Source organism: Andrena cerasifolii, chromosome 7 (assembly GCF_050908995.1).
Source record: "Andrena cerasifolii isolate SP2316 chromosome 7, iyAndCera1_principal, whole genome shotgun sequence".
Taxonomy (NCBI): domain Eukaryota; kingdom Metazoa; phylum Arthropoda; class Insecta; order Hymenoptera; family Andrenidae; genus Andrena; species Andrena cerasifolii.
This window is the reverse complement of record NC_135124.1, coordinates 9,456,089-9,482,500: the sequence shown is the minus strand read 5'-3', so window position 1 is coordinate 9,482,500 and position 26,412 is coordinate 9,456,089. Positions and strand designations below refer to the sequence as shown.

The window sequence follows — 26,412 nt, the reverse complement described above, 5'->3', positions numbered from 1 at the left end:
ACACCCGAAACACCAGCAGCGAAATGTGTCCCACGTGGAGAAGTCCTCCGGGCCGCACGCCCTCGCGGAGCAACATCATTCACTTTCCGCTCGCTGATAAACGATGCAACCGGAGTGGCATAAATTCCCAGAGATAAGGGAGATTCCAGTTTTATGGAGCCGCGGAAGTTTATCTAATCAGTTATGCCGCAAGATTTATGCAGATCTCGGTTGGTCAGTGAAGCCACGCAAGTAGGAACGGAGCAGCGGTCTTCGTAGCTTCCGGTTCGGGGAATAATTAATCGAGCACTCTGTTCGGAGCTTCTGCCATTTGAAAGTGTAATACGTGGCGAGGGGGGTGGTTCAAAGGGGGTTGGAAGATGGAGGCTGGGACGGCTCTCACGTTCCTCCGCCTTATCAATTCTCCGTTCCGTTCGGAGGTCCGTCGACTATCCAAGCAATTTCCTTCACATTTTCCCGCGTCATCAACAGCCTATTTAGGGGGCTTAATGGCGATCGCCGTGGAATTCTACGTGTTAATACCGTTTTCTGATAACATCCAGCGTGGGGCGCAGGGGATACAGTAGACGCGAGGGTGGCTCTGAAATATCGCCTGACAGAGGCCAGCTTTTCCACTGAACCATCCCTTAAATGTCAAAGTTCTGTTTTACAGGGCTCATTCCCCCATCGACCTTTCCCCAAATCCATCCCTGGTGAATCTGCACAGGTCTTCTGGGTAGAAATAAAAAGATTATTATATTAGTATCATCTACAAGGGTTGAAAGCACTCCCCTTTATGTGCTAGAATTTGTTAAATTTTAATTTTTTCCACCTTCTTTCTTCTCTCAAATTCAAAGCACTTTACTTCGCCAAGCTCACTCTTCAACCTCCCCTCGCACGTGAGACTATTTTTATAATATTTTCCCCTCCACAAATTTTTGTCCACCCACGATTCAACAGACCCTCCGATTCCCCAGAAACAGCCCACAGAGCTCGGCGAAACGAATCCCGCGGCCTTTACCTGCCGCCCTGCTTTTTCCAGCCTGCCGTGAGCAGCAGGGCGAGCTCGATCCGTTGGGGATAAAAATAAGACGGCGGATCTTCCTCGTTCGCCTGTCCCCGCGTGGATAATCCGTTCGTGGACGTCGCTGGACGCGGCGGCACGCTTTGATAGCTTACAGGAGCGGCGGGATCGCTCGTTTGCGTTCACAAGGCCGATCTGGCTGCTTTGCGTTCGATGAAGCACGAATGTCACGAAAGTCGGCAAAAACACACGCTTCTCCTTTACCCTCGCCGCTGATCCTGTGCAGCCAGGGACGAAGGGCGCGACGGGCGGCCGATCGGCAAGCAGCCCTTGATCTCTCGGGCGTGATAAGAACATCAACCGTGAACGCGCATCTTGCGTTTCGAGGCACTGCCTCCACACCGCCGGGGAAAACTGCGTCGATCCTACGCTTCCATCGCAGAAACTCCACCAGCGGCGCGAAACTGACGAGGAAGCAACCCTGGTCCTGGGAAATTCGTTTACAACGCCGCTCATATCCCGGGGCCTCGGAATTTTTCATCAAACCGTGTTGTTTGGATGTAACCTACGATATCAAAAGAAGGGAGAACGATCCTGTATGAAAACTCGTCAGGATCAGGGAAACGGAAGGCCGAGATGACTTTGAGGCTTGATTCCACCCCTTCAGAGCGAATTTCCGCGGAAAATTTATTTATTTATTTAATACATACGAAGTAAAGTCGCATTGGTACCTATACAAAACAAAACAAAGAAGAAATAATAATATTTAAAATCAGTAAAGCAGGGTCCACATATGAGAATGCTGTTCTCGAAAGCCATCTTTGGGAATTTGCAAGCAAATGTATTATTTTGTAAAACGTACCAAGGAAAAGGATAAACCTAAACCTAAAATAAAAATTCCTCCCTCGCATAGGTACTCCGATGTGATCTACATTCACGTGCCAAAAGTATTTAGCTTGAGAAAATAATAATGCTAATCCTGAAAATGTTAATCCTGAATAACTGCAATCTGATCGCACATTTGGTTCGCTACAAACCGCGCCTCGTTGCAAACCGCCAGAACGCAGGATCGCGAAGAAGCAAGTGGAAAGTGGAAATCATCCCCCACCGGGTCGAGGTGCATTACGTGTTTCGGGGACGGTCTGCGTGGCGACAAGCACCCTCAGGAATGTTCCAGAAATAATCTTAGCGTAGTTTCGCGCTTCGGCTATCGCGGGCTTAATGCCGAATTTACGGCAGCGCTGTTCTCATCGGGCGACAAGAGGAGGGCCGCGCAATTGGGATCGCTGGTAGGAAGGGAAAACGACGTCGCCGCCGTCGTCGTCGGGTAACCCAGTTCTTTTTCCCTCTATTTCGTCGAGTGGCCCGTCCTCCAATTTGCTTCACCTCGGTGCGGCTGCAGTGTTCCTCGGGGGCCCTTGTCGCGTCGCTGGTGCTCGTTAATTCTGGTTATTTAATGTGGCGCCCCCGGGGCCGGGGCGTGGGTCGTCAAGGCCCCCCTGTTCCACCCTCTTCCAACCCCCCAGCACGGGGGAAGATTTAATTATAGGCAGTAAAAGCAGCCAGCAGGAGGGCCGGCGATCTTGGGGCGCGAAGGCGAAAGAACACACCGTTCCGAGCGTTTCCGCGCCTAGGTTGACGGATAAACGGATCCTGCAGTTGTACGGCGGCCCCCGAGAACGCTTTCTTAAGCGCATTATGGCTATTAACTGAAGCGACCGGAACGAGAACCGACGTGTCGCGTCTCCGTTTTCTTAACTGTAACGCAAACTCCCGCGAACGGTTATTCCATTCCGATTACGCAACCGCCGCCATGCTGAGCGCTCCTGGGCTGGGAGAGCGCTTTCGGCTAGAGTCGCGTAGTTTGTGCGCGTGTCGGTGGTGTTGCTACAATGGGAGGGTATTACGTAAGGTATTGTAGGGTTTTATGGTTTCAGGTGGTTCTGGGTAAGCGAGGAGGGTAACGTAGTTTGAAATTTGGATGTATTTAGTAAATATTATGTTCAGAGGATTCGGAGGTTGATATTTGGCTGTGGAAGAGAGCGTTAAGGGGTCTTTCCACTGTGACGCACAGATAAAGTAGGGTCAGGTGGGGCAGTGTAACAAAAACGTTAATAATGATCGTACACAACAGAATGTATAATAAATCAACTTTTCTTTTAGACTCAAACAATCAACAGTCTTGATACTTCAAATCAGAATTAGCAGATGTTAACAATTTTTATTTTTTGCGCAAGTAACTGATGTCATATCCATGTTAAACTGTGCCCCTACCATATAAACAACAAAATATCAACTGGAATTTTATAGGGTATGAATACCGGCAAACTTTATTGTTATATCAAGCAACAAATATATGCAGTTTGTTTGCAAAATATTATTACTTACCAGAATTACTGTACATATGTTGGAATAGAAACAAAAATCTTTTATTTGAATTCGTCACGTTTGAACACGAAAATACTATAATAGTATATAAATACTATTATAGTCGATGATTAATTCCATGGGATTAATTCGGATTTGACTGGGTTAATTCGTGGATGCTATAATCGATACGCGACGGGCTGCGAGCGTGTGGACGCGAAAGCATTCGAAACGCGGAATGGTAGCACGCCCCGTCGTATTTAATAAACGAGCATCGTGCCGGGGCTCTTTCGCCCGCTAATGCGATGGGGATCGATCGTCGATTCTCGAAGGAGCGCGGCCCCCTCTGTCCAGGGGCACGTGTACAGAAAGGGAACAGGAAATCGTCCTCGAAATGACTCGGCCACCCGACAAATCCAATTTTATCGCGGTCCTTGGTGAATTATCCACGAGGAAACTCGTCAGGGGACCTCGTCGGGGAAATTCGATTTCGCGGTAATGACTATACCCGCCATTGGTAGCCATTCCCGCGAAACTTTCGCGATGGAACTCGTCCCGGTCCTTCAAATTGCTACGCCCTCGCGAACAGTCGAATTCGAGGGGCGTTCGAGGGTCTGTCTTGCGATTCGCTGACTGTTAAAAGTCTGACGAAGCCTTTAAATTGAATCCTTAATAAATTAGAGTGAACTCACTTCATCTACTTCATCGGTGGAATTATTATTCAGGAGTCAGTGATATGGGCAGAAATTATATGCCACATTGTATAATAAATTGTAAGTATTGAAACGTTTGAAGAATCATATTTACAAGTTGGTGTTTCTTCTGTTCCAGACTTTCAGAAACTGGAACGTGAGGCGCGGATATGCAGGAAGTTGCAGCACCCAAATATCGGTGAGCACGTTTTCCCTAGTAGATGTAACTCTGTTTAGTCAGACACGGTAAATCGGACTTGAAGAACAGCAAGGAAACTAAAGCAGCGCCGAGTAGATGAGGTATTCTATGGTCAGGCATAAGCCAGTAGATTCGTCGCCCTTCGGTCAGCCATACACTGCACGACAAGTTCAGAGCTAAGTAGATTCAGTCCATCTATAGTCAGACGTCAGAAACTAAAGGGGTAGGCATCCGGAAGGATATGGTTCCCTTCGCGATGCCCCTGCTCCGCTATAAATGGATATTTTTACTTAAAAACATTTTTCCTATAAACTTACAAACTGATTTCTATCAGCTAACAAATCTACGAACGTGCAATACTTGTTCCTTTTTTTAGTTTCCGAAAAATTAAAAGTTTCCAACCGTCGCACTAAGAAGACCCTTTAAAGTAGGGGGTGAAAAGAAGTAGATACAATCTGATTAATTAAAAAGTGAAATCTAAATTGAAAGTCTAAGATCGAATATTATAATTCCAAGCTACAGTACTCTGCAGATCTATTTTCCATCTCCTCTTACAATTCCAAGAGAAAGACCCGCAGCAGTGGTTCACACACCCTTTCGACACGCTACGCCAATTGCCCTAGGCAGAAAATTTCACGCGCGAATCCCCGCGAAATTCAGGGCAAATTGCCCCGCGAAGGGAGCGTAACCACGAAGAATGGGTAGGTCGTGGGATGTGTGTTCAGTCGGGCAGAGCAAAGGGCACGTGGAAGCTCCTCATCGACCCGCTGCCACCGCGTCGCGACCTAACGATGGAAAATTATAAACGGGGAATGTAGCCACGGCGCACGATATTGGAATCCAATAAAGCGAGAGAGCGAATAAACGCGGCTGGAAATAGAGAAGGGCCAATTCGCTTTTACACTTGTCCAGCTTCGGTATTCTTTGCCCGGGCTGTTTCCTCCATGTTGCTGCTTCCCATTGTGACGGCCTCGCCAGGAAGTGGCTGCGATTTTCTAACATTTAGCAAGATCGATTTTTATTGTCTACATAGGAATATTTGAGCTTCGGGTAAAATGTGTGCGTGTAATATTCTACTGCAACACACGACACTCGGCAATTTAATCCCGAAGCGTTAGATATCAGCCGCTGAAGCCTCCGTCAAATTCGAGACGTCGACGAAATCGCGGAACAGCCATCGTCATGCAGGCCACGCCGCCGTTATCGCGATTCTGCAAATATTTGCGAAAGGTTACGCTCGTTAAACCGGCGGTGCTGCGTCGCTGAGAGATAAGAAGGCCGCGTGCGATCGCGGCAAGCACATTACGGAATAGCAGCGATTTGCAAGGTCGACACCGTGGTCCCAGAGACGGCCAGGCTCTTCCATAGGTCAGCGTCTCTGAACGGACAGAGGCTATCAGGATTACGACCGGGATTATGGGATCCCGATGATCAGCCTCGACCCTTAAACTGCGCCCAGCTCGTTAACTAACGGCTCTCCTCGGTTCACTGCTCCGAACCTTATGCCCGAAGTCCACCCTTTGCTGGAGGATCCCCCGGAAAATCGATTCGGCTGCTCCGTACTTTAAATTAGAATGCAGGAGACACGTGAATCAGGATCACCTGGAATTTATCAGGCTATTGGCAGCAGAACTTTAATTAAGATGTCTCTACGGTTTTAACGAATCTGATATTTTCCTGAATATATATATCCATCGTGTGTCGTTGCGCGTTAGGAACGTCTGCAGAAGAGTTAATTTCTAACGAAAATTACCATCCATCGCGAGACAGTTACGCCTTGCGCGCAGCCATAATGTACTTGGAGTTTCCACCTTCACGCTCTGCACCCTGCGATCCTGTCAAACGCAGAACGTACCCCCGTCCGCGGGGAGTTCACGTGTATTGCCTGCTAATTCGCTGGATGAAGGGGAGGTAGCTGTAACCTGTCATGCTGCACGAAATTGCAATTGTGTGACACTGCTGTTCCTTATAGTACGGTTTAGAATGGAAGTAGCTGGAATGTAAAAATCCTGCCTTTTCCTGGGTAGGGGAATGTAAAGATCCTGCATTTTCTGACGTAGTTTTCGCAAACACTGATTCTGGTATTTAGGTAAGTGGGAAGCTACTGAAGCAGGGTTTATCGGGGAAAGGGTGATGATTTATTGAATAGCGTAGGAGGACGAGGCTTTCAGTGGCGGTTTCGTTGTTTAACGCTGGATTCAATGGTAGTTTAATTCCGGAGGAGAATTAGCATACGTCGGAAGATCGCGGTGCAAGGCACGGCCGTATATTCCCAGTTTATGCCTCCGCGCCGTGGAAACTATACACGTGCACGCGTGGAACTTGCTCCTGGAGCGCAGCTACGAAAGTTCCGCGACACGTCGGCCCAGGCTCGTTTATGGCTGCAATAAATCTGACGTATGCAGGCCGCCACCTCCGCCATCTTTCGTTGCTGCCAACTGGGTGTGCACACTTTTACATCCCTTGGAAACACAATCGTCCAAGTGTGCTTCTGGTTCGCGTGCTCGTATCTTGGACTGGCTCGCCGATGTTGCAAGCACCGTCGTAAAGGTCCCTCCGTCCAAGTCGTCGAGCTTTTTCCATCGCGATGGTCATGGGACACTTGGGTGTTTAGGTCGAAGGGGTTGCTTAGCCTTAAAGTTAAAGGAATAGAGATGGAAGTGGCATGTCTTCTTGACTACTTAACGCTTCGCACCCCTTTTATCTGAAGCTGTAATATTTTGTGGGAAACTTGTTAACACGAGACCTACTGTGCGCATTCTTGAATCTAGTACGCAGCGTTTCAGTTATAAAATATAGCAGGACCTAATGGTACCCCAAAGCTCCATATTTTTGAGAGGCAAGAGGTTAATTAGGAATAGCTAGTAGTGAATTAAAAAGGTATCCCTAGTTAAATTTATAATACTACTGCTATTATTATTATTATTATTTTTATTATTAATATTATTATTATTATTATGCCTATTAATTCAGGCGAGGTTGCAGTAGGAATACTGTTGATAAGCGTAAGCATTCTATTATTGCTACTATCGCTGCTACTGCCACCACAGCCACCAGTAATTGCAAGAATATCAATCATCTAACTGCAAAAACTCTCAACTCTGACTCTCGCAAAGTGAGCCATTGTTAGAAGCTCGACGGTGCACAGGAAGAATGACGGATCTTATCAGTCACGCGGAGGCAATTGGTCGAATGGAGCTCGGTGTTCGGCAATTCCCTGGCTAATTACCCGTGCGACTCGTCCCTCCGTAGATAATTAAGCTAGGCTCGAACGTTTGCGACCACCTGTGTGTACATCTACCGCTCTTAGCCCCTGGTAGAACGATCTCTGGCAGCGCTTTCATCGCGTGTACATTCGCGTTAACAGTGTGTGCAGCCGTGTGTGACGTTACTTGGCCCGTTCCGCCCCTTTGCAGGCCTCAACCCCGCCGTACGGAGGATCCTCCGCTTGGGCCCTCGGAACTGTACGAATTATTAACACGAGACTGCGTGCATCGAGTTCTTTCGAGCTCCCTAGACCGTGCAATTGGGCTTCTCGATGGTCAAGTTCACCGTCACACCCAAACCAGATTCCTTTCGGCTTCTCCTTTCTACGCTAGGCCGCTGCGAATGTACCTGAGACTACTGCGTGCTAACTTTATTCTAGAAGGAACCTGTGGATCTAAAGAATACTGCAAAACCTGAGAACTCTGCAGATTTACAGCTTACTGCACTGTAAAATTAAGGTTCTCCGTGGCTAAGTTCACTGTTGCACTGAAATCTTCTGGTTTTCAATTTTGCATCATACTCTATGTTCACAGTTCATCTAGCTCCTTAAATAAATTAATGGTATTCGACCATCAACTTCGCTATAACGAAACCTTATATCTACTTCTTAAAGTCTAAAATCACGTTTTTCAATTCAAGCGGACTATTCAACGCAATCTCCCACCGATTCTCTCTACTCCCCAACCAAGCCATCGCAAAACCCACTCTAGACAAGCCATTAAACCTCAGTTCAGGCGATTCCAATTAGTTGAAGGTGCTCTGCTGCCGGTACCAAGATGGCTCTCCTGGGACCACTCCGATCACAGGGGCAGCCTCTCTTAACGTTATTGGCGACTCGCGTGCCTGACTCGCGCGTGCAACAATATTATGTATCTCTGCCCGATTAGTCGCACGCGAAACAGACCATCCACGTGTCCAGCATCGTCGAACAGAATACGAACGACGCCGATGAACACTTCAACCGTGCACCGAGTACTTCGAGGCACACGTTCGACTTAAGGGGGAGGCCTACCTAGAAATTTTCGAAAAATCGAGTTTTCGATTTTTATGTTTTCTTGAAGTACATCTTGAGAATATTCCCTGGAAGTGTCAAGTTAATCCGACCAAAATTGACAAAGTTATACGCGTGTAAGTAGGTAGGTGCGCCTCGGTGTAGCGCTCAGACTCAAAACTTTAAACGCGTTTTCCTCAAAATCGTGTTTTCAAAGTCGGTGACGCCCGTAACTCAAAAATTAGTGAACCGATTTACTCGAGGCTTTGCAGGCTTACTTTAGGGTTAAAAATCTAAGCGCTATCGGGAGCTTTTCCTTTTTTTTTGCCTAGATTCTTTTTACACTCGAAAACCGAGCAATTTTGTGCCAAATATCGATGTCTCAACTTTGCACAGCCGCCATTTTGTCTCAACATAATTTTTTCAAAATCGGACCCGATTACGCCTAGAGAATTTCATATATTATCTAAAAAAAGTCGAATTTTCAATTTTTTATGATCCTGCACCGAGCTACGGTTGTCCCCGTAAAGCGCCTAAACAAAAGGACGTTGTTCGGGCATCGCCTATAACTCACAAACCTTTCGATACTTTTTACCACAAAAAATACTGAACTATCCTTAAGATGTACTCTTTCCAATAGACTAATATTTAATAATAAAAGTTTATCAGTTTTTCTAGAAAAAAAATCCCAAAGAAGCATGTTGCGTTGATCGTTCTAGGTAGGCCTCCTCCTTAACGTTTTCTTTGAAGTCTCCGCGGTACAGTGTACCGGGTACACTGCGCGTTACTGCTGCGTTCCCTCCGCAGAAACAGTTGGTAGCTACCGGGAATCGTAAAACGTTTGCAGCCTTCCAGCCCGGCGGTTCCTGTGAACAGGGAAATTTGGCGGAACCGCACGTGCTGCGTGATTAGCACAATGCCAACCTTGAACCGGCGCTCTGGTGTCTCTCCTAGTGGTATTACGCCGTAATGCGCTGGATACGAGCCAATCGGTATCGCCCACCTGAGGGGGAGGGAAATTTTAGCGAGGACGTGCCAAGTAAGGCTCGACAAGGCAGAATTGCGTTTTTCTGCAAGATCGACGTTAAGAGAATTTCCATTCTAGAATGTCCATGCTGCAAAGATTGGATCAAAGGGATCCTCGAGTTTCTCTTCAGATTCAAAACGGCTGCCCCCGCTAACGGGATCATCGTCAAACTTGCCCACCCTTTAGGATTGCATGATTTGCAAGATTTTTTGATACTGGGGTCTGGGCGGGAGATTCGCAACCTCAGAGTTTGGAGATATATGGAAGATGTGAGGTTTGAAGTGTGGTTCAAGATTTTTGGGATAGCAGAAATGAGAGTAAAAAGAAAGTTGATGATAGGAGAGGTACAGTGGTGGTTAGGAGAAAGTTTATAACTGATATTTCTACATGCTTGCATGAGTAACTTAATACTAGACTTTAAGTATCTAAAAAAATATTTAACCAGGGCTGGATTGAGACTTTTAGAAACCCCAACCACTTAAAGGTTTTGAGATCCCCATTATACTGGGCGATCGCTTCAACGCAATGTATGATTTCTTAGGAATTTCCGATAATTTCAGTTGAATTTTAAAATTCAGAAAATGTCTATAATACTCCTTTCTCCTGATGGCCTAACCACGTGCTTATTTTGCTTATTGCTAAATCCAGGACTGTATCTGGCTATCACTTGGGATCAGATTTTAAGATATAATTCTAATTGAATAATGCCTCGAAGGGTATTAAGTATCTTTTTACTTCCTCATACCTTAACCCTCATCCACCCCCCATGTCAATTTAAGACAGTTTACCCGTAAGAAGTCAATATTGTTCTGTTAAACGCGATTCTTGTAAACAAACAGTATCTCCTGCACATCGTTTTATTCTGTGCGAAAGTTGTGAAAAGTCTAAGATGTAAATGTTAACTTATCAATTTGAATAAGAAAATATCGAAAAACAAGTGTTTAGTTCATGAAAATATTCAGTTCATGAAATGAGGAACGGATGAGGGTTAAATTCTAATTCTGTCTAGCGGAGATATTTTATTTTCCTTACCGTTCACAGTTTAGACTTTCCTTTGGACGTTACTATACAGTCATAGATGGAGGAGTAAGAAAAAATCGTGGGCCCATGTTTGTTAATGCCTTTGCTGGTACTTGGGTTATTTTGGGCTTCCCGCGGAATTTTCTCTTTTCCCGTTCATCCCAAACCACCCTTTTCCTGCTTGTTTTGCTAACAGCATGCAGACACTCGTAAACTAACTAAGACCACGCTCAAGGCTACGGAAACTCTAGACTGGAGCTTGTTTCTATAGAATGACGCACTTCGAAACCTTCCCGAACGCTGCCGTGTCTCATTGTTAGGCTGGCGAGTAATAAAGTTCACGGTAATAGAGTATCGCTGCGGCGGTTACGTAAGGATACAGCGGAGCGTTATCACTGGCGGGCGGGCTCGCTCGCGTTTCTCGATAACGCTAGCGACGTTTCCACCCATCCGGTAGGCACCTCCGCCGGAGACGGGATTAACCGTGACCATTGCTGCGGCCAGATTAAGGAGCGGAGCCAATTCGACAGAATGAAGGTCCACGGCGCTTATCGCGACAGAGTCTTCGCGTGTGCTCAGCCTGCCGCGTTATCGATCGGCGGAGCAGCAGTGTGCACGGTTGCCTCGATAATCATCGAAAAAGCCAACACGTGCCAGGCACACCATTGACAATAAAAACACAGCACGCGTTACTTTTTTACGATCCAACAGAGAAACTGCCGCTTTTTCGTCACGGCGGAGATAGTTAAACGCTCTTCAGCCAATAAAAAGTGACCATTAATCCTTCACCTTTCCAACCTTCGGATTGAAATCCCCGTGCGGAAATCCTCCACTCCTATCCCTTAACCATGCTCGCTGAACGCCCATGAGCGGTCTCCGCACGGGCTGCCCGGGTTGGGGAGTTAACAAATTTAAGTCGCGTTACTTTGTCCATTAGCAGGATTCAAACCATCAATCTTCGATCCCCGTGTGTTTAAAAATTGCAGGGACTTGTGGGCGCCGCGGGAAAGGACGAAGGATCCCGTGGCACGGCAATTAGTGTTTTTATTAATCGATTGAGTGGAGCGGAAAGCGGCGTGTTCTCTGCCATTCGGGGCAACGTGAGCGTGAGGGGGCATGGTCCAGCGAGTACCCACCGTCGCCGGGCTCTTTTGTTCGTTTGTAAACGAATTTCATTGATCCCGCCTGTCACGAATCCTTTCGCAGTATTACAGACGCGACGGGCACAATCCAGGCTGTTTTGTGTCGTGTCGATGGACACAGGATCCCGTTCAGAGATAATCATTTGCTTTGTTGCCGTCATTGTCCGCGGGAAATGGCGAGAATTGGCCATCTTTGGTGGGCAGTTCTTTGCCGTGGGCAATTTCTCTCGCTCCCCTTCGCAGGATGATAATAATACCTGCCCCGTTGCGTCACGAGATACAAAATTAATTAAACGATGAATGGTCGAGGTTACTGCTGTTATGGAACCAGATATGTTAGATACATGGATAATTACTGGGTAATTACTGGTTCAGTAGTACATCGATCGACAGCCACGTAAATAGAACAGCAAGCTGCGTGCTTCAGCAGTAAACAGTTTGTTTTCTCGTTGGGGATAGGGCATCCTTATAGAGCAATAAGAAATATACAAAATTTTTACCTCAATTTTAGCCGGGGAAATATAGCCTGATGGAAACATTCGACCACGAGAAGTATTCAAATATTATGTATTACTATCTTTTTTCGGCGAAGAGACAGTCAGTGGTATTTGTATTTTATACGTAAAGAGAGGCTATGGTTCTCCAGCTTAAGCGGTCTCCCTACTTTGACGGCCTGAAAGGAACGCGATATTTGGGATTTTTTAAAGAGAACCCCTGAAATTATATTAATTGAAAATTATATGCTTATGTTTGTACATATTTGGGCAAAAAACTAGCAAATTTTTTGTTGCAGAAATCGATGCCTGTTTTAAACGCTACTATTTTTGTTTAATTTTCAGTATTTCTCATTTAATCTAGTTCGGGTGATATCCACATTCGTGCAGATTACACAAATTTTTAAATTTTCTATTTCAGACAACTGCAGCGGCTGATTTTATGCTAACAATGCGCATATGATTTTTGTAAGGCGCTCTATTTGAAGCACTGTAACTCCGGATATAATCACTATTTTTGCATACAATTTTATTTTTCATATTCTCTAAAGATTGACAAATAAAGCCACAAAGCTGGAGGTAAATATATTTAATGGTTTTGTTTTAAAAAATTCCCAAAGTTTGCGTGATTTTCCGTCGGTCAAGGTAGGGAGACCGCTTAATAGAGGTACAAAGGTCTTTTCCACGAAAAGGCAGATTTTAGAATTGTTCTGTGACATAATCGGTCTTCTCCCGAATAGTTTCGACGCTTCTTCGATTAGACTCGTCCTGGAAAGTTCGCTAGAGATGCTCGGAAGGTTTTAAGACCCTCTCTTCCCGTGGAATCCGTGCCCGAAGAGGGAAGAAAGGGGCAAGTCAGTCGTCCATAGGTTGTCTATCCTTTTACCAGGCCACGTTCCTCTTTTCAGCGATCGCCGTCATCTCGTCTAGCATCTTAGAATCTCTCGAGGGTCGAAAGACCGTAGATCAATACTCCGCGCATCCACTTTTCCGCGTGCCACCATCCCCTATCCGTCCACCCTCCAAAACCCTTCCCCCGGTCGCATTTCCATTCTCACCTTGACGGATCGGCTGCTCGTACCTCTGCGTCGAAGTAAAACGACGGGCGCGGGACATCGTTCCCCTCTTAAAATATTCCTCGAGCTTGTTCGCGTCTCCTAGCTCGCTTGAATTTCACGGGAACTGGGAAAAACTCGAATATGGCGGCTCGTGTCTTCGTCGTTGACTAAGTAGTTTCCTGTCTCAGAGGGCTCTCAAACAATTGAAGAATACTTGCAGAAAAACCCTGTAATATTTCTCAGTAAATTTTCTTTTAATTTTGCCACTTACAGTATTCTCCACAAGGACTCGTCAATTATCCAAAAAGACTTCGTTACGCGAACAAGATTCCCGAGACTCGCTGATAGTGGTGAACGGACTTCCTCCATTTTCAGAGACTCCTCAAAGCTTCTCCAGCTGGTGTCCACTCGAAGGGTTATTTCCAAGCCCAGGATCTGTAAGGGTGTTAGGGCGAATTAGAAGTCGCCGCCTCGCGGCGTCGTCGACAGAAGTTGCGGGGTTTGTCAAATCGATGCAGACGGTTCCATAATTCATAAGGGCCCAGGGTTTCTTTTATTCATCGTACGGCTCTATCCGTCGGCTGGACGTGACCAATGAATTACCGTGTCCTCTTCCGCGGCCCGTTTCCATGATGGCGTGCACCGTTCGCCCGCGTCTGTTCCAGTCAACAAGTGATACCTATCGATCCTCCTCGAGCCCACCGTTTCTCACACCGCTTCCACTTCTCTGTCACCGCAGCTGCTTTCTTCCTTTCGTTTCCCCTCGCCTCCACCCTCTCGCTCGTCTTCCACTCGATCTTCCTCGATCGAGCCCCGCGATGCCCCGCCGGGAACGGCCATCCAAAGCAAGATGGTGCACCTCCATCTTCGTCGTTCGATTCTTTTAGACCCGCGGAGAGAAGTGGAGGGTGCTTGCGGTTATTGCAGAATCGCGGATCGTTAGCCCAAGTTTCTTTCCAAGTTGCATCCCCGGTGGAAGAGTCGCGGGGGGGCTGGAAGCATAATCGCGAAAGCGCGTAACCCCGCGTCGCGCTGCGTCGAGGTGTGGCTTCCAGGATCGATACACGCGCCGCTTACTCTCGTTTCTCTTTCTGCCAGCCAAGATCCACGCTCCCACTGCTCCACGAACGTTAGAAGCCAGATGTAGATTCCTTTTACCTCGTGCTAAGCGTTAAAGCCAACAATCAAGCATTTAGGAACAATTTCTCTACACTTTTCACTTCTTATTTTCACCCATTACTCCGTTCAATTCTTCTGAAAATAAGCTTCTATATTAGCTCGTGGCTCTCAGGAAGTAATAGCAGTGACAAGTAACATGTACAATTTGATATTTAGGTGGGGGTTTAATCTTCAATCATTAACCACTCGAATGTATAAAGCATTCAACTGCTCGTACACCCATCGTGCACACGGTTTTCCTCCAAAAATCAAAGAACAGGCATAAAACAACTTCGCACACCTCCGTTTAGGAAGAATGCGCGCTGAGCATTATTTCCACCCACTGTACACGCGTTTTCGAGGGAGAAGCTGGAGGGTCGCCTGGAAGAGGACGGCCGTGGAAGCCGGAAGAATTTAATGAAAATGGAGGAGATATCCGGAGGAACGAGACACCCGACTCACAGAGAAAGAGCAGATACCTCTGCCCCTCCTCTATGCTCCTTCATCCTTTTCAAATGATCCTCAAACCGATCAAAAGGAGAAGACGTGGGAGGGCATCCTATCCTCCCGCTCCCTTTGATACCCTCCAGCGATCCAATAAGGATCAAGAGGGAGCCAGTCGGAGATCAGAGGGCAGAACGAGCGTTATTATGGGAATTTTTATCGGCTAGAGAGACCGCGTTTCGGATCGTGCAATTTTTCCGCCCGCCTATGAGCTATCGCTTGTCATGGCACGCGATGGGATGCTATCGAGGCTCCAGCAACAAAACGCTCTTTCCTGGGCCACTGGTGCGAGAGGCCAGCAGTAATAAGCCCTCGGTCGATAGATTCGCCGCGTGGGCGAATGGGAACCTCGCCATTTCTCAATGGGAACTTTCGAATAATTTCTCATCTCGCACGCCACGCAATCGAATAGGATGACCCTCGCTTGGGGGGATGTAGGGTCCACTTGCACCCACTTTAAATGTCGAGCTTTCTCGAGTTATTAATCAAAAGCAATCCCTGTTTGAAAAAAAATAGGATTTTAGATGATGAGGGTTGATGACGATTAAATTAAGCGACTGGTGTGATACACTTTGAGGGGCTGAAGCTGGCGTCAAAGGGTAGTTAAAATCTTCCAAGGGAGACCGTTGATTTCTTTTATTCGGAATTAGTTGAATATACTTGGGGGATTTGCGCGCTGACAGTGTTGTATCTAATCCAGTGGATTTGTTGTTTGCTCAAAAGACACGAGGACGTCTCGGCGACGTTGATTTCCCGCGGTCTCACTTGACATTAATTAAGGCCCATTCGACCGGATCGTGCGGATTGTATCGCGAGGAACGTCTCTTCGTTGACCTTAATGAACGCCGTGATCGAGGGAACTGTCGCGGATGCAAATGATACCCGGCCATTCCCCGTATCGATCTACCTCCGCTCGCGTTTTCGGGGATATTGCCCCCGAAGGCTTGAATAATTCCACGATACTATCTGGCGTCCGTTCAAAATTACTTCCTCCTCTTCGACGTCTCAATCGCGACTCCCATTCGAGAAGCTTTCGAGCTCACGGTGTATAGTGACTGGAACATGTGTAGGTCGTAAAATCTGTGCAACGTTGGCACTGCACCTGGCGTGGGCGTGTTCTCACGCCGAGGGACTTGCAGACCCTGCAAACTTGATTTTCGCGTGGTCTCGCGTCGATATGTTAGTGTAAAAATTCGAAGATAAATTATAAACAAAGTAAATCTTAGAAATTAAAGATAAATCCTAAAATTTACCGCTACGAGGCGGTAAAACTTCGAAATGTTCCAGAAGACTTTGCCAACCTGGGACGAGAAGTGTTCCAGTTTCAAATATTTTATAAGACATTTCGGAGTCTCGCTGCTCCGAATCGGTAAATGCTAGGATTTACCTAGGACTTGGTAAATTCTAACATTCACCTGCCTTCGGATTCCTACTATGATAAATATATTATAGAAAACATGGAACATATTATCCCAGTGTGCTGGAATACTTGCTCGGGTCTAGTTAAGCGAAACGATGTCGACAGAAACGATAGCTTGGAAAGGCCTGATCTATTTAACCCTAGACCGACGCTGTGAGGTCGCCGACGATCCCAGAAAATTTTATGTTCTCTACAAGCGTGTGAATAAACGCTAGAATATCAGCTTACCCTCCCAAACTTCATTTCTCTCCGTGAGAACGAAAACCATATACCGTAAATATGCACAATGAATTTTTCGGAAGCGTTAGGTGAATTTTGAAGGGTTTGAATTTCAATTTGGAAGAAGTGGACAGTAGGCCAGGTGCTATGCAAAAGCTTCGAGTTACCTGGACAGCGAAGGAAGTATTGCAAATTCGAAAGTCGACCTCGCTAGTGGTTGACCAAAGAAAAATGGCTGCTCCGGTGGCCCGAGGAACTAATTGGTCCTCAGCTGCGCAGCTAGGACAGGGAAAAAATCTGGATCCCTAATGGCGTCGTTCGTATGCGCCGCGACGCGGCCGCCGCGCCGCTGCAATTTGTTCAACGACCATGAGGATCGTTTGCGCGATACCGCGACAATTTTCCCTCCGCGTCTTCAATCGTCGTTGCAACATTGTTTCCCCTCTGCATTGTCGCGCAGAGGGGCTGGAAAAGCTCGCGGGTACTTGGGAATGCCCCGAGCTTTGCTCTCCCCGAGAATTCGTTACTGGCTTCACGAAAGAGACGTTTGAAAAGAACTTGAAACGTTTCTCAAATATTCTGTTCTGTCTTAAGCACTAATTCTTCCGTCCTCTTTTTGTTACAGTGAGATTACACGACAGCATACAAGAGGAGAACTACCATTACCTCGTATTTGACCTGTAAGTAGCTGAGGAGGGTGTATTTAATCGTTGCCTGGTCGATAACGTGGCGTCGAAAAGTTCACGAGTGAACGAGTTGGAAAAAATCCCAGACGGGTTGAAAAAATTCCCAAATCAAGGAGTACGTAATGAACCAAGGATCGTGAATCGAAAGTTCGTAAATTAAGCGATGAAATCGCGTTATCAAGCTTCGTTCCAACAGTACTCGTGAATATTACCGGGACGTTTCGTTAACGAATCATAATTTATACACATATATAATTTAATTACTCACCAATGATCGACGACCAACTTCCCCGGTATTTTCTCTCCCACCACCCTTTCCCACCGCCCTGTGATCTTGCGAGGTAATTGTTAATTTGTACCAGTCACTGGGTGATTATTCGAACGGTCCGTCCTCGTGAATTTTAATCAGGCATAATTTGCATGTTAACGAGCCCACGTGGTTCTGGGCATCGATATTCCGTGGCGACTCCTCGCCATAGGTCTACTTTTATCGTTGCGATTAATTGCGAGCTCGCGATATACCGTTCGCCTGGTGGTTAAAGCTTTCTTCGTGTGTTTCGTACGTTCCTTTCACTAATTCTTGAAAAATACTCGAATTTTATTGAATATAGAGTACAGAATGCAATATAGAATTTTATTCTGAGGTGTATAGGAGTACAATTACAAGACAAAGTGTTAAATGGGGCAAAGGTTGATACAGAATTACGATTCTTATTATTTTGTATTTTCTTAGCGGGTCCATTCTTTAGAAATTTGTTTCCTTTATGAACTTAATCGTTTCCAATCCTTCGTGGCTGTATTGAGAATGAAATGAAGTGACTGCGCGAAGTCAATTCGCAGAGCCACTACCCCCGCCACTCTACTCCCTCGCAGTAGTATAACTCAGCGATTTCCGACGCCCGAGCGTACTCCCCCGAAAATTGAACGTTTACGAAAGTTCTGGCCCCTGGTTTCCAGTGTAACTGGCGGGGAACTGTTCGAGGACATTGTCGCGCGAGAGTTCTACAGCGAAGCGGACGCCTCGCACTGTATCCAACAAATCCTGGAGAGCGTCCACCACTGCCACCATAATGGAGTTGTGCACAGGGACCTGAAAGTACGTAGACCGGCCATAAAGGGGGATAAATCGTTAATCGTCTCGAGATCGCGCCTTCTACGCGGATAAATAATCGAAGGAAGCATTTGATGCAATTCCAAATTCGACAGATCCCGCGTTGAAATTCGCTCTTAATTCAAACTCCGTGATTTTGCAGTCCACTGAATGTATTATTCATTTTCGCCACTTGCCAGTTCCGAAATATCGTTACAAGGATACATAACACAGAGGGATAAAAAACAGGGCGATTAAACAACACCGCGTAAAATATGCGGAAAATCGAGAATACTTCTAGACAGAAACTTAGAAGGTATTAAAATTCTGCCTTGCTCCTGTTGCAGCCCGAAAATCTGCTCCTAGCTAGTAAGGCGAAAGGCGCGGCTGTGAAATTAGCGGACTTTGGGTTGGCGATCGAGGTGCAGGGCGAAGCACAGGCATGGTTCGGTGAGTCCATCATGGTGAAAGTCATGGAGAACCCCTAAATGTTCTCCTTTTGTTGCCCTTAATTTTGATTAATTTATTTATTCGGGGTTAATGGAATTTATAAGATGTATCTAATACGAATTGGATATAGCAATTTTGATTAATGGATTATTACAAATATTTCGATTAATTTAATTATTGGAGGGCAATTTAATTTCAGTTAAATAATTAATTTAATGAATTGATTTATAAATATACATTTTTTTAAAATAAAAATTACATTCTTATGAAGAAATTAAATTTAAAAATAAACCTACACCCTTATCCAACAAAAATGAATTGATCCACTACCTCTTTGATTACACCTTGAATCTATGAAAAATTGCTGTAAGCCACGAGTTTCGGAAACAAACATTTGCTTCGCCCCTCCGCACCTTAGGTGTTATATTATCATCGATCCACTAATGCATTCTTTCTACAGAAAACGTCAAGATCAAACGATCTCAATGCTCGGAGCTGCTGGAAACGAAAGTTCCAATTACAGTTCGGATCGAATGTAAATTGCCGCGAGTTACACGCTCGGAGAGTCGGGCGGGCAGATGTACGTAAGAAATTAAGGGTGGATGGTTCTGCCCCGAGCCGGTTTAAATTTCCGCGACGGAGGGGCGGCGGGGAAATAAATTTTTACCAGCCGTGTGTAATCTTTCCGTCGCATCCACCGACGTGCACCCTTTCTGTCTCCAGTTCCCAGGCAGCCGCGATTTAAATTCGACCGCCGACATTTTCATTCATTTAACGATCCCGCCTTTGCCCCCGGCGCCCCTTGTCCCTCCGTTTAAACCCTCGCCCCACATCCTGCGCGTAGACGGGGCACGTTCGTACGTACACGTCTGGCTGAAGCGCCCCCTCCACCCTCTTGCTTTCGACCGTCTGCTCCCGTTTTGTTTCCACGCCGGCAACTCTGAGCAAGTTTCCCCGAGCTATTGGAAAACTTGCCGCGAATTTCTCGCGGCGAAATGGATTCCAGCGTGCACAGATTTTCACCGCTCCGGGAATTTTCCTGCATTGTTGCGCGGTCGCGATCAAAGCACCTGGTCGAATCTGTTTTTGAATGCAGGAACCCAGGCACAGGTATACCTATACTCCCTTGCTCCAGCGGTCCATGCACCCTGGGCCTCTCTCTTTTCTTAAGAATAATCGAGTTCGTTCGATGGTTCAGTCTGCGATAGAAGTTTACGGAATATTCTCGGGTTTGTTGAATATTTAAACTGGAGTGCGGTAAATCAGTGGTTTCGATTCTTCATCGCCCGGGTCAGTGCTCGTTGATTTCTGCGCTTCGCCGGGTATCAAACAGCCAGTTGAGACGGCGCGACGTTCGTTTCCGTTCTGGAAAAGCCGATAGCTGGAAATTCCATTGACGAGGTGACACTGTTACGCGTCGGGGACTCGCGGCTCCCTCTCCATCGTCCAACGGAATCCATCTTCGGCGAATACAGGCAGCTGCTGGGAATTCCAAGTTTCTGTATGGTAAATGCTGCATACTCGGCAACTCTTAACTGTACGACGGCGAAGTTCGGTAGCTGGAAGTTGCGCGATATCACCGTCTACAGTCAGGCACGGAGGAAAGAAGTTTCCTTTAGTATGGATACGAACTGCGCGGCAAATGTTCCTCCTTTACTCGTCGCTTTCAGCAATTGGCCAGATCCGCGCGCTACCCAAATTTCAGAGGCGTCGTTAGCTTTAAATATACAATTTGGGCATCCAACGTCGTCACACAAAAAGTATTTAGTAGCTATTTAGGGCTCGTGTACTTTCTCCCTTCGGTATTTTAATCGATACCGTGGCACACTGAAGCATTCATAACATCACCTTGCTGTTTATCAAAATTCATATTTGAGCCCCTCGGAAAATTTTTCAACTTTTGTGTTTAAACGCTTAACAAGTGCTTCGCTTGTCGATATTATATTCTGAGAGTCTCACTCAAAGTCAGAATTTTTTGCAACAATTATTTTCACTACGTATGCATTAAAAAAAAATTGTACAGCGTTTGTATTAAGAATTGGTTATTAGGAAAGCTAGTTTCTTTCGTGTCCGACAATGTTTGGTGCCCCGATGCAAGTGGACGCTTCTGTGCACTGTGTTCGTCGCGAAATAACAATTTTATTGCTCCTGGGCGAGACTGAATCGTAATGGTGGATGAAAAAAAAGGTTTCGCTGGGACGCCTGGTTACCTCAGCCCGGAAGTCCTGAAGAAAGAGCCGTACGGCAAGCCCGTGGACATTTGGGCGTGCGGTGTCATCCTTTACATCCTCCTGGTCGGTTACCCGCCGTTTTGGGACGAGGACCAGCATCGACTCTACGCGCAGATCAAGACGGGATCGTACGACGTAAGAACCACCCCACTCATACGCGCCTCCACCCCTGATTTCTTGGGTGGAAATTCACCTTGTTATTCTTCGTTGAAATATTCAAATTCGATCCACTCGACTTCACCCTGTTCATTGAAAGTCCACCGGAATAACATTGCCGCCGCGGAACATTATGTAGATAGTTAATGGGGAGGGAAGATTGTTTATCCTTAAATTTGAAAGGAAAAGGATAATACGTTTCAAGAAATGTAATCGCGTTCCTTTTGAATAAACACATGTGCTTCCGTTTTTAAAAGTTCACATGGCCTTTAAAAAGGATTCAATCTCACAGTGGAACCTCTCCTGCTAGAGTAAACAATGTTCCCCCATCTCTAGTAATCCGAGATGTAGGGTAGAGTCGGGCTGAGAGTCCCGTGTCTCGTATAAATCTATGTAAAATTTAGTACTAACAATCTAGAGATATCTGGTGTTATTTTGTATAAACTATAACTATTGTGCTTTACGCTCACGAAGTTCGTTTCTTGATACTGTTATTTTCTGTTGAGTTATACCACAAAATGTTGGTCAATGCAAAATGGACTTCTTGCCCCACGTAAGGCGCAAAAAGTTCATTGCTTAAGTTAGAAAGTCCCTAATGTCTTTCCGTGTAATATTAAACTAAATAAGTAAAAGCCTCTTTTCAAATCAACAAATATTTATTAAACCAATTGAATTCGGGACTTTTAGCCCTACCCTACCCTAATTGACGGATATTGTACAACGGTTCTCGAAGTCTCCCGTAGTGTGCAGCTTATCTTCGACTCCAGGAGCTCTAAACAAAAGCTTCCCTTAGAATAAATGCAATAATCCACTCCCCCATCGTTCGACACATCCCCCGTAACTACACAGTGTCAGTCTGACCTCAGATCAGTGATAAAGCCAGCCATAGTGCCGACGAAAGCGATCGGATGTCCTGCAAAACGGCCGAGGCTTGCAGCTGGAAAGCGGCTGCAAAGAAGTCGGGCCGGAGTCATCGGGAATATGGAGCACAGGAACCGTGCATTCGCTATAAACAATATGTAAACCCGTTTCCCCGTTTGTTCCACAGTACCCAGGCCCAGAATGGGACACCGTCACGCCAGAGGCCAAGAATCTCATCAATCAGATGCTGACGGTGAATCCCAGCAAAAGGATCACCGCCAGCGAGGCACTCAAGCACCCATGGATCTGCGTAAGTACCTCCACCTTGGATCAGTGGCAAGAAATAGAGGGAGTTGGAGAAACAACTTGTATAGGTGCTGACGTTGCTCCTCTTTCTTTGCGTGTTACAGCAACGCGAGCGTGTCGCATCCGTCGTCCACAGACAAGAGACCGTGGAGTGTCTGAAGAAATTCAACGCAAGGCGCAAATTAAAGGTGAGTCCCACCTACGCTCTCTCTTCTCCCCAGCCGCTGTTGGAATTTAATTAAGCGATCCAGCGCCGAGTGGACGAGTAATTAGAGGGCGGATACGGGGCCGCGAGTTTCCCAATTAATAGAATTCAGACGCGCGAGCGAGCACGCCGACGACGTTGTAGCAGAAACTACCTGCGCGGCCGTGTAACTAGTTACGCGGGAGTTTCGATTCGAGACGTCGAGTGTTAAGGTGCGCCGGCCCGTTAAATCATCTGTAGCTGTGTCAGACCCATCGGAAGGGGGCGAACTGCTGTTCAACGTTTAATCATCCGCCCCCTGACCACGGGGGTCTTCTGGGGCTGGAGCTCGAAATTCGAGTGTGCAACGAAAGTGAAACGAGGCCGGTAGTCTTTATCCGTAGAATATTAACTAGTAAAATATTATTTAAGACAAGCGAATTATGGCGATCCTTTGAAGGAAATTGAAAGAGCTAAACGACGAAGGAATGAATTCTCTTTATTATTATCATTTTATTAATTTAGGTTTCTACTTTCATAGTTGCCTCGTTATAAGCTTGCTATTACGTTACTACTGAGTGCTAAATTCTATTGCCAATCATTCGGGTCAAGTGGAAGGTATTAAATAGAAAAAATGGAATAATCGCGAGAGCTCGAGCGGCATTGGTCCGATCCGTAAAAGACATTGATCCCCTCTCCTTTCACTTCCGTTTTACCTCGAGCAGAGGCAGTCGCCTTGGCCGACGATACAGCTTGTGCAATTGGAGGTGGCAAAGTCAGCGTGGCATCGTCTTTGATTGGGAATTCGTGGATTTCTCGCTCCCCTACCCTTAGCCGGCTCTCTTCGACGCCTGTTGCAATTGCGACTGCCGTGCCGAGCTCAGTCGCTCGAATTGCTGCCGGAATCGCGCGTGTCACCAGTTGAATCGAGCCTGGGATACGTGTGTGTGTGTGCTCCCGGCGATTACGCTCTCCTCGTCCGTGAAAAGTCTCGTCTTACACCGCCGCGCGAAACTCGCGTTGATTGCGAAACGTCTATGACATTCGGTCGATCCTCGTGACAGAGGCTCTTTGTTAATATTGGGGTCTCCGGTTTCGTAGTCGCGGCCTCGGCGGATGAACTTGCCGAAGGGTAGCAGGGTTGGGTGGAATACGAGCTGGAAATCTCTGAAAACAGTACACAAACCCTCTTCCCAAGTAGTTACCATAGAACGCTCGCGACCAGGACTGCGAGAGACGTGGCTCGTCAATTTGCCTGAAATCTCGTACACAATTACCGCGCACCGCGTACTATGGTATATTAAAACCGGAGGGTCCAGTGTTGAAAATCTCCAGATGAAAGTCGAATTCAAAGTTTCATTTTTCCTAGAACCGCATTCACTGAGCAAACACCTGTGGAAGTCTTGGGAGCCAAGTATCATTGAAATCTCGAGATGAATTCATGAAAACAGACAGGGTCCAACTGCTGTACTCATGACAAAAAAAGTTTAACAATCAGCTGCGCGTGCCGCGAAGAGAATTCCCCGCGTTCTACGCGTGCGACGGGACCGTTCGTGACGTCCGACAAGCGAGGCCTACAGAAATTATAATTTATAATTCCGCAGCGACACGCGTACCTCATTAACCAGCTGTCCCCCAGTCTCCTATTAACTATTAAATTTCCATGTCGACGTGCCCCCTCTCGCCGCGAGGAAATTTCCGTATCGCACGCGAATCTGCGATTTCAATTCGCGTAAAAGCTGGATCGCACCCTGGGGATCGAGCCAGCGGTGGCTCGATAAATACACCCGATTCCTGCAGAAGATGACGGTATCGATTATCCGGGGCTCGTAACCATTCAAGCCACATACACCGTGGGCCGTAAATCGTGGCAGAAGTGAGACGGGGGAAGATTCCATGGCTCCAAATAAATCAGAATGATAGAATGACTCTTCTACGAAGCTTCATTTTCCAGAGACATGACTTTGAAAATCAATTGAGCAGGCATGCTCCTTATATTTGTCTTCCAGCTGGCAGTGATTAAGTAAGCCCAGCAGCTAGGGTTCGCAGGAGCTACAATGGCATTCGCAGAAATACCGTGGCCCGTCGTCCTCGTAAATAGATTCTTTTTGGTTTGTCCAGGCCTGATCGATGCTGCCTGAAAGCAATCGAAGGGGGAGAAGCGTTCGGCGAGCTTGCAATCACGCGATCGTTCCATTAAGCCCGAATGTAATTAGCACTCGAGCGCCGTGCCCCTTGAAGAAGGTGACCGGCTCGCGCGACCCCTTTTAGGGGTTCCAGTCGTATGGGGGAAGTTTTCCATAGAGTCAGGTAGCTTTCCAATGCCGGCGGTCCGGGCAGAGTTTCTCGTGACTCGTCGGGGCTAATTCCGTTTAATGGAACGGCGATGAGAATCGAGCGGGGCCAGATATGGGGCACAGAAATTAGAGGACTGCCTGCTTGCGTGCGATCCCATTTAATTCTTTCGTGTCGGGAGGGTGAGTCACGCGGGGGATGTTCTCTATAGAATCTGGTATCTCTCAAATATCCCTTGTCACAGTTTAATGGAACAGGTGTGGAACGTCTGGGAACATTAATGAACAATGCAGTATCGTGGCACGAGGCTGCTAGATTGTTCGCAACAGAAATTGGGAGCTTATCTGTGATACACGCTATAACGCATTAAGTGTTTGACTAGCGGATAACGAGAAACAGTTGTTCAGCAAGCAGGTTTGCTAGGCATAAACGCGTTCGGTGTTCTGAAAACTCTGTTGTTTACTGAGAACTCAGCGAGGAAATTCAGCTAGGACGCGAGAAGGGCCAAGGAAAGCGAAGCATGAGGGCGTTGAAGAAGAAACTCGTGTTGTGCAGGCAGAAGGAAACGACCATTCCCGAGGTATACACTTGCCCTTTCATGGCCCTCGATTATTTAATCGACGAACTTTTAATCGCTTCCATTTTAATCGCGAGTGCGGGCGTGGCAGCGCACCGATACAGAGAACGATGCGCGATAAAGTCTACCATTCGACCGTGGATCATTAAGGGGCACTCTGTAGCGCTCGTGAAATTTGAAGCTTCGCGGGTGAAAGAGGAAAAATATCCCATTCCACGCGCGCTTTGCTTTCCCGCTCCCTCGATACTCGAGCAACAAAGTAACGCTCGCTGGTAACCTGCGCGATCTTCGAAACATTCAAACAGCGCTCGCTATATTTTCGTTTTACACGGTGAAAAAGTTGCTTTGACGCTCTCGATGCCCTTCAGTAAGCAAAGCTGTGCGTGGTGCCTCTTCGATAAATCTTGTTCGCGCGACAGAATTGCAAATAGCCAAAAATTGCTTCGCCAGAAAAATGGCGCGTGGTAAAATTCGTTCTCTGTAGTCTGCATTATTAATCCTTATAAAATTAACTAATATCCTATTTTCTAAATGGTATCATTTCGATTTTCTGCTAGCAAATGGTGTCTACCCATGTGTGGTAATAAATATACATTCCACAGCCGTAAATGGTGGCGCGTTTTCATTGTTGGGTCAAGTGGCTAAAAAGAAAGATAAAGAGAGGGGAATCGAGAGGTTGCTCAGGGGCTATACGAGGCATCTCCATTTTAAATTACTTTCAATTGATTAGTTTGACTAGCTCGGACACTCGAGGCCCGCTCCAGCCCGCCACGTCGACTCGTTTACGACTCAGACTGCTTCCCAACCGAATATAATAAATGCTGCGCGGGGCCCTCGGAAAAATGCCAGGAGTACAAGTGTACGACATGAATATTGAACGTAGCGGAGGAGGAGGAGAAGGAACGGTCTCCGTTACAACCATAAGAGGGCGTCGAACGGCATTTAAATATTCGTAATTCAAACACGTTGCGCGCGCATGGTGACGCGGGAAAGCCAGCCGCCGTCCCGCGCCCGC

At 46.7% G+C, this 26,412-nt stretch overlaps 1 protein-coding gene across 37 annotated transcripts in view; it reads left to right on the top strand.

Annotated features, from left to right (window-relative positions):
* The window catches only part of Camkii (Calcium/calmodulin-dependent protein kinase II), a 113,753-nt gene that overhangs the window by 39,852 nt on the left and 47,489 nt on the right, over positions 1-26,412 (top strand). For all 37 annotated transcript variants that reach the window (XM_076817254.1, XM_076817253.1, XM_076817257.1 and 34 more), the window contains exons 3-9: positions 4,202-4,261; positions 17,187-17,241; positions 18,205-18,343; positions 18,685-18,787; positions 20,975-21,153; positions 22,223-22,345; positions 22,446-22,529. In XM_076817254.1, the coding sequence (XP_076673369.1) occupies positions 4,202-4,261; positions 17,187-17,241; positions 18,205-18,343; positions 18,685-18,787; positions 20,975-21,153; positions 22,223-22,345; positions 22,446-22,529 (743 nt within the window). The remainder of the gene's footprint in view (positions 1-4,201; positions 4,262-17,186; positions 17,242-18,204; positions 18,344-18,684; positions 18,788-20,974; positions 21,154-22,222; positions 22,346-22,445; positions 22,530-26,412) is intronic.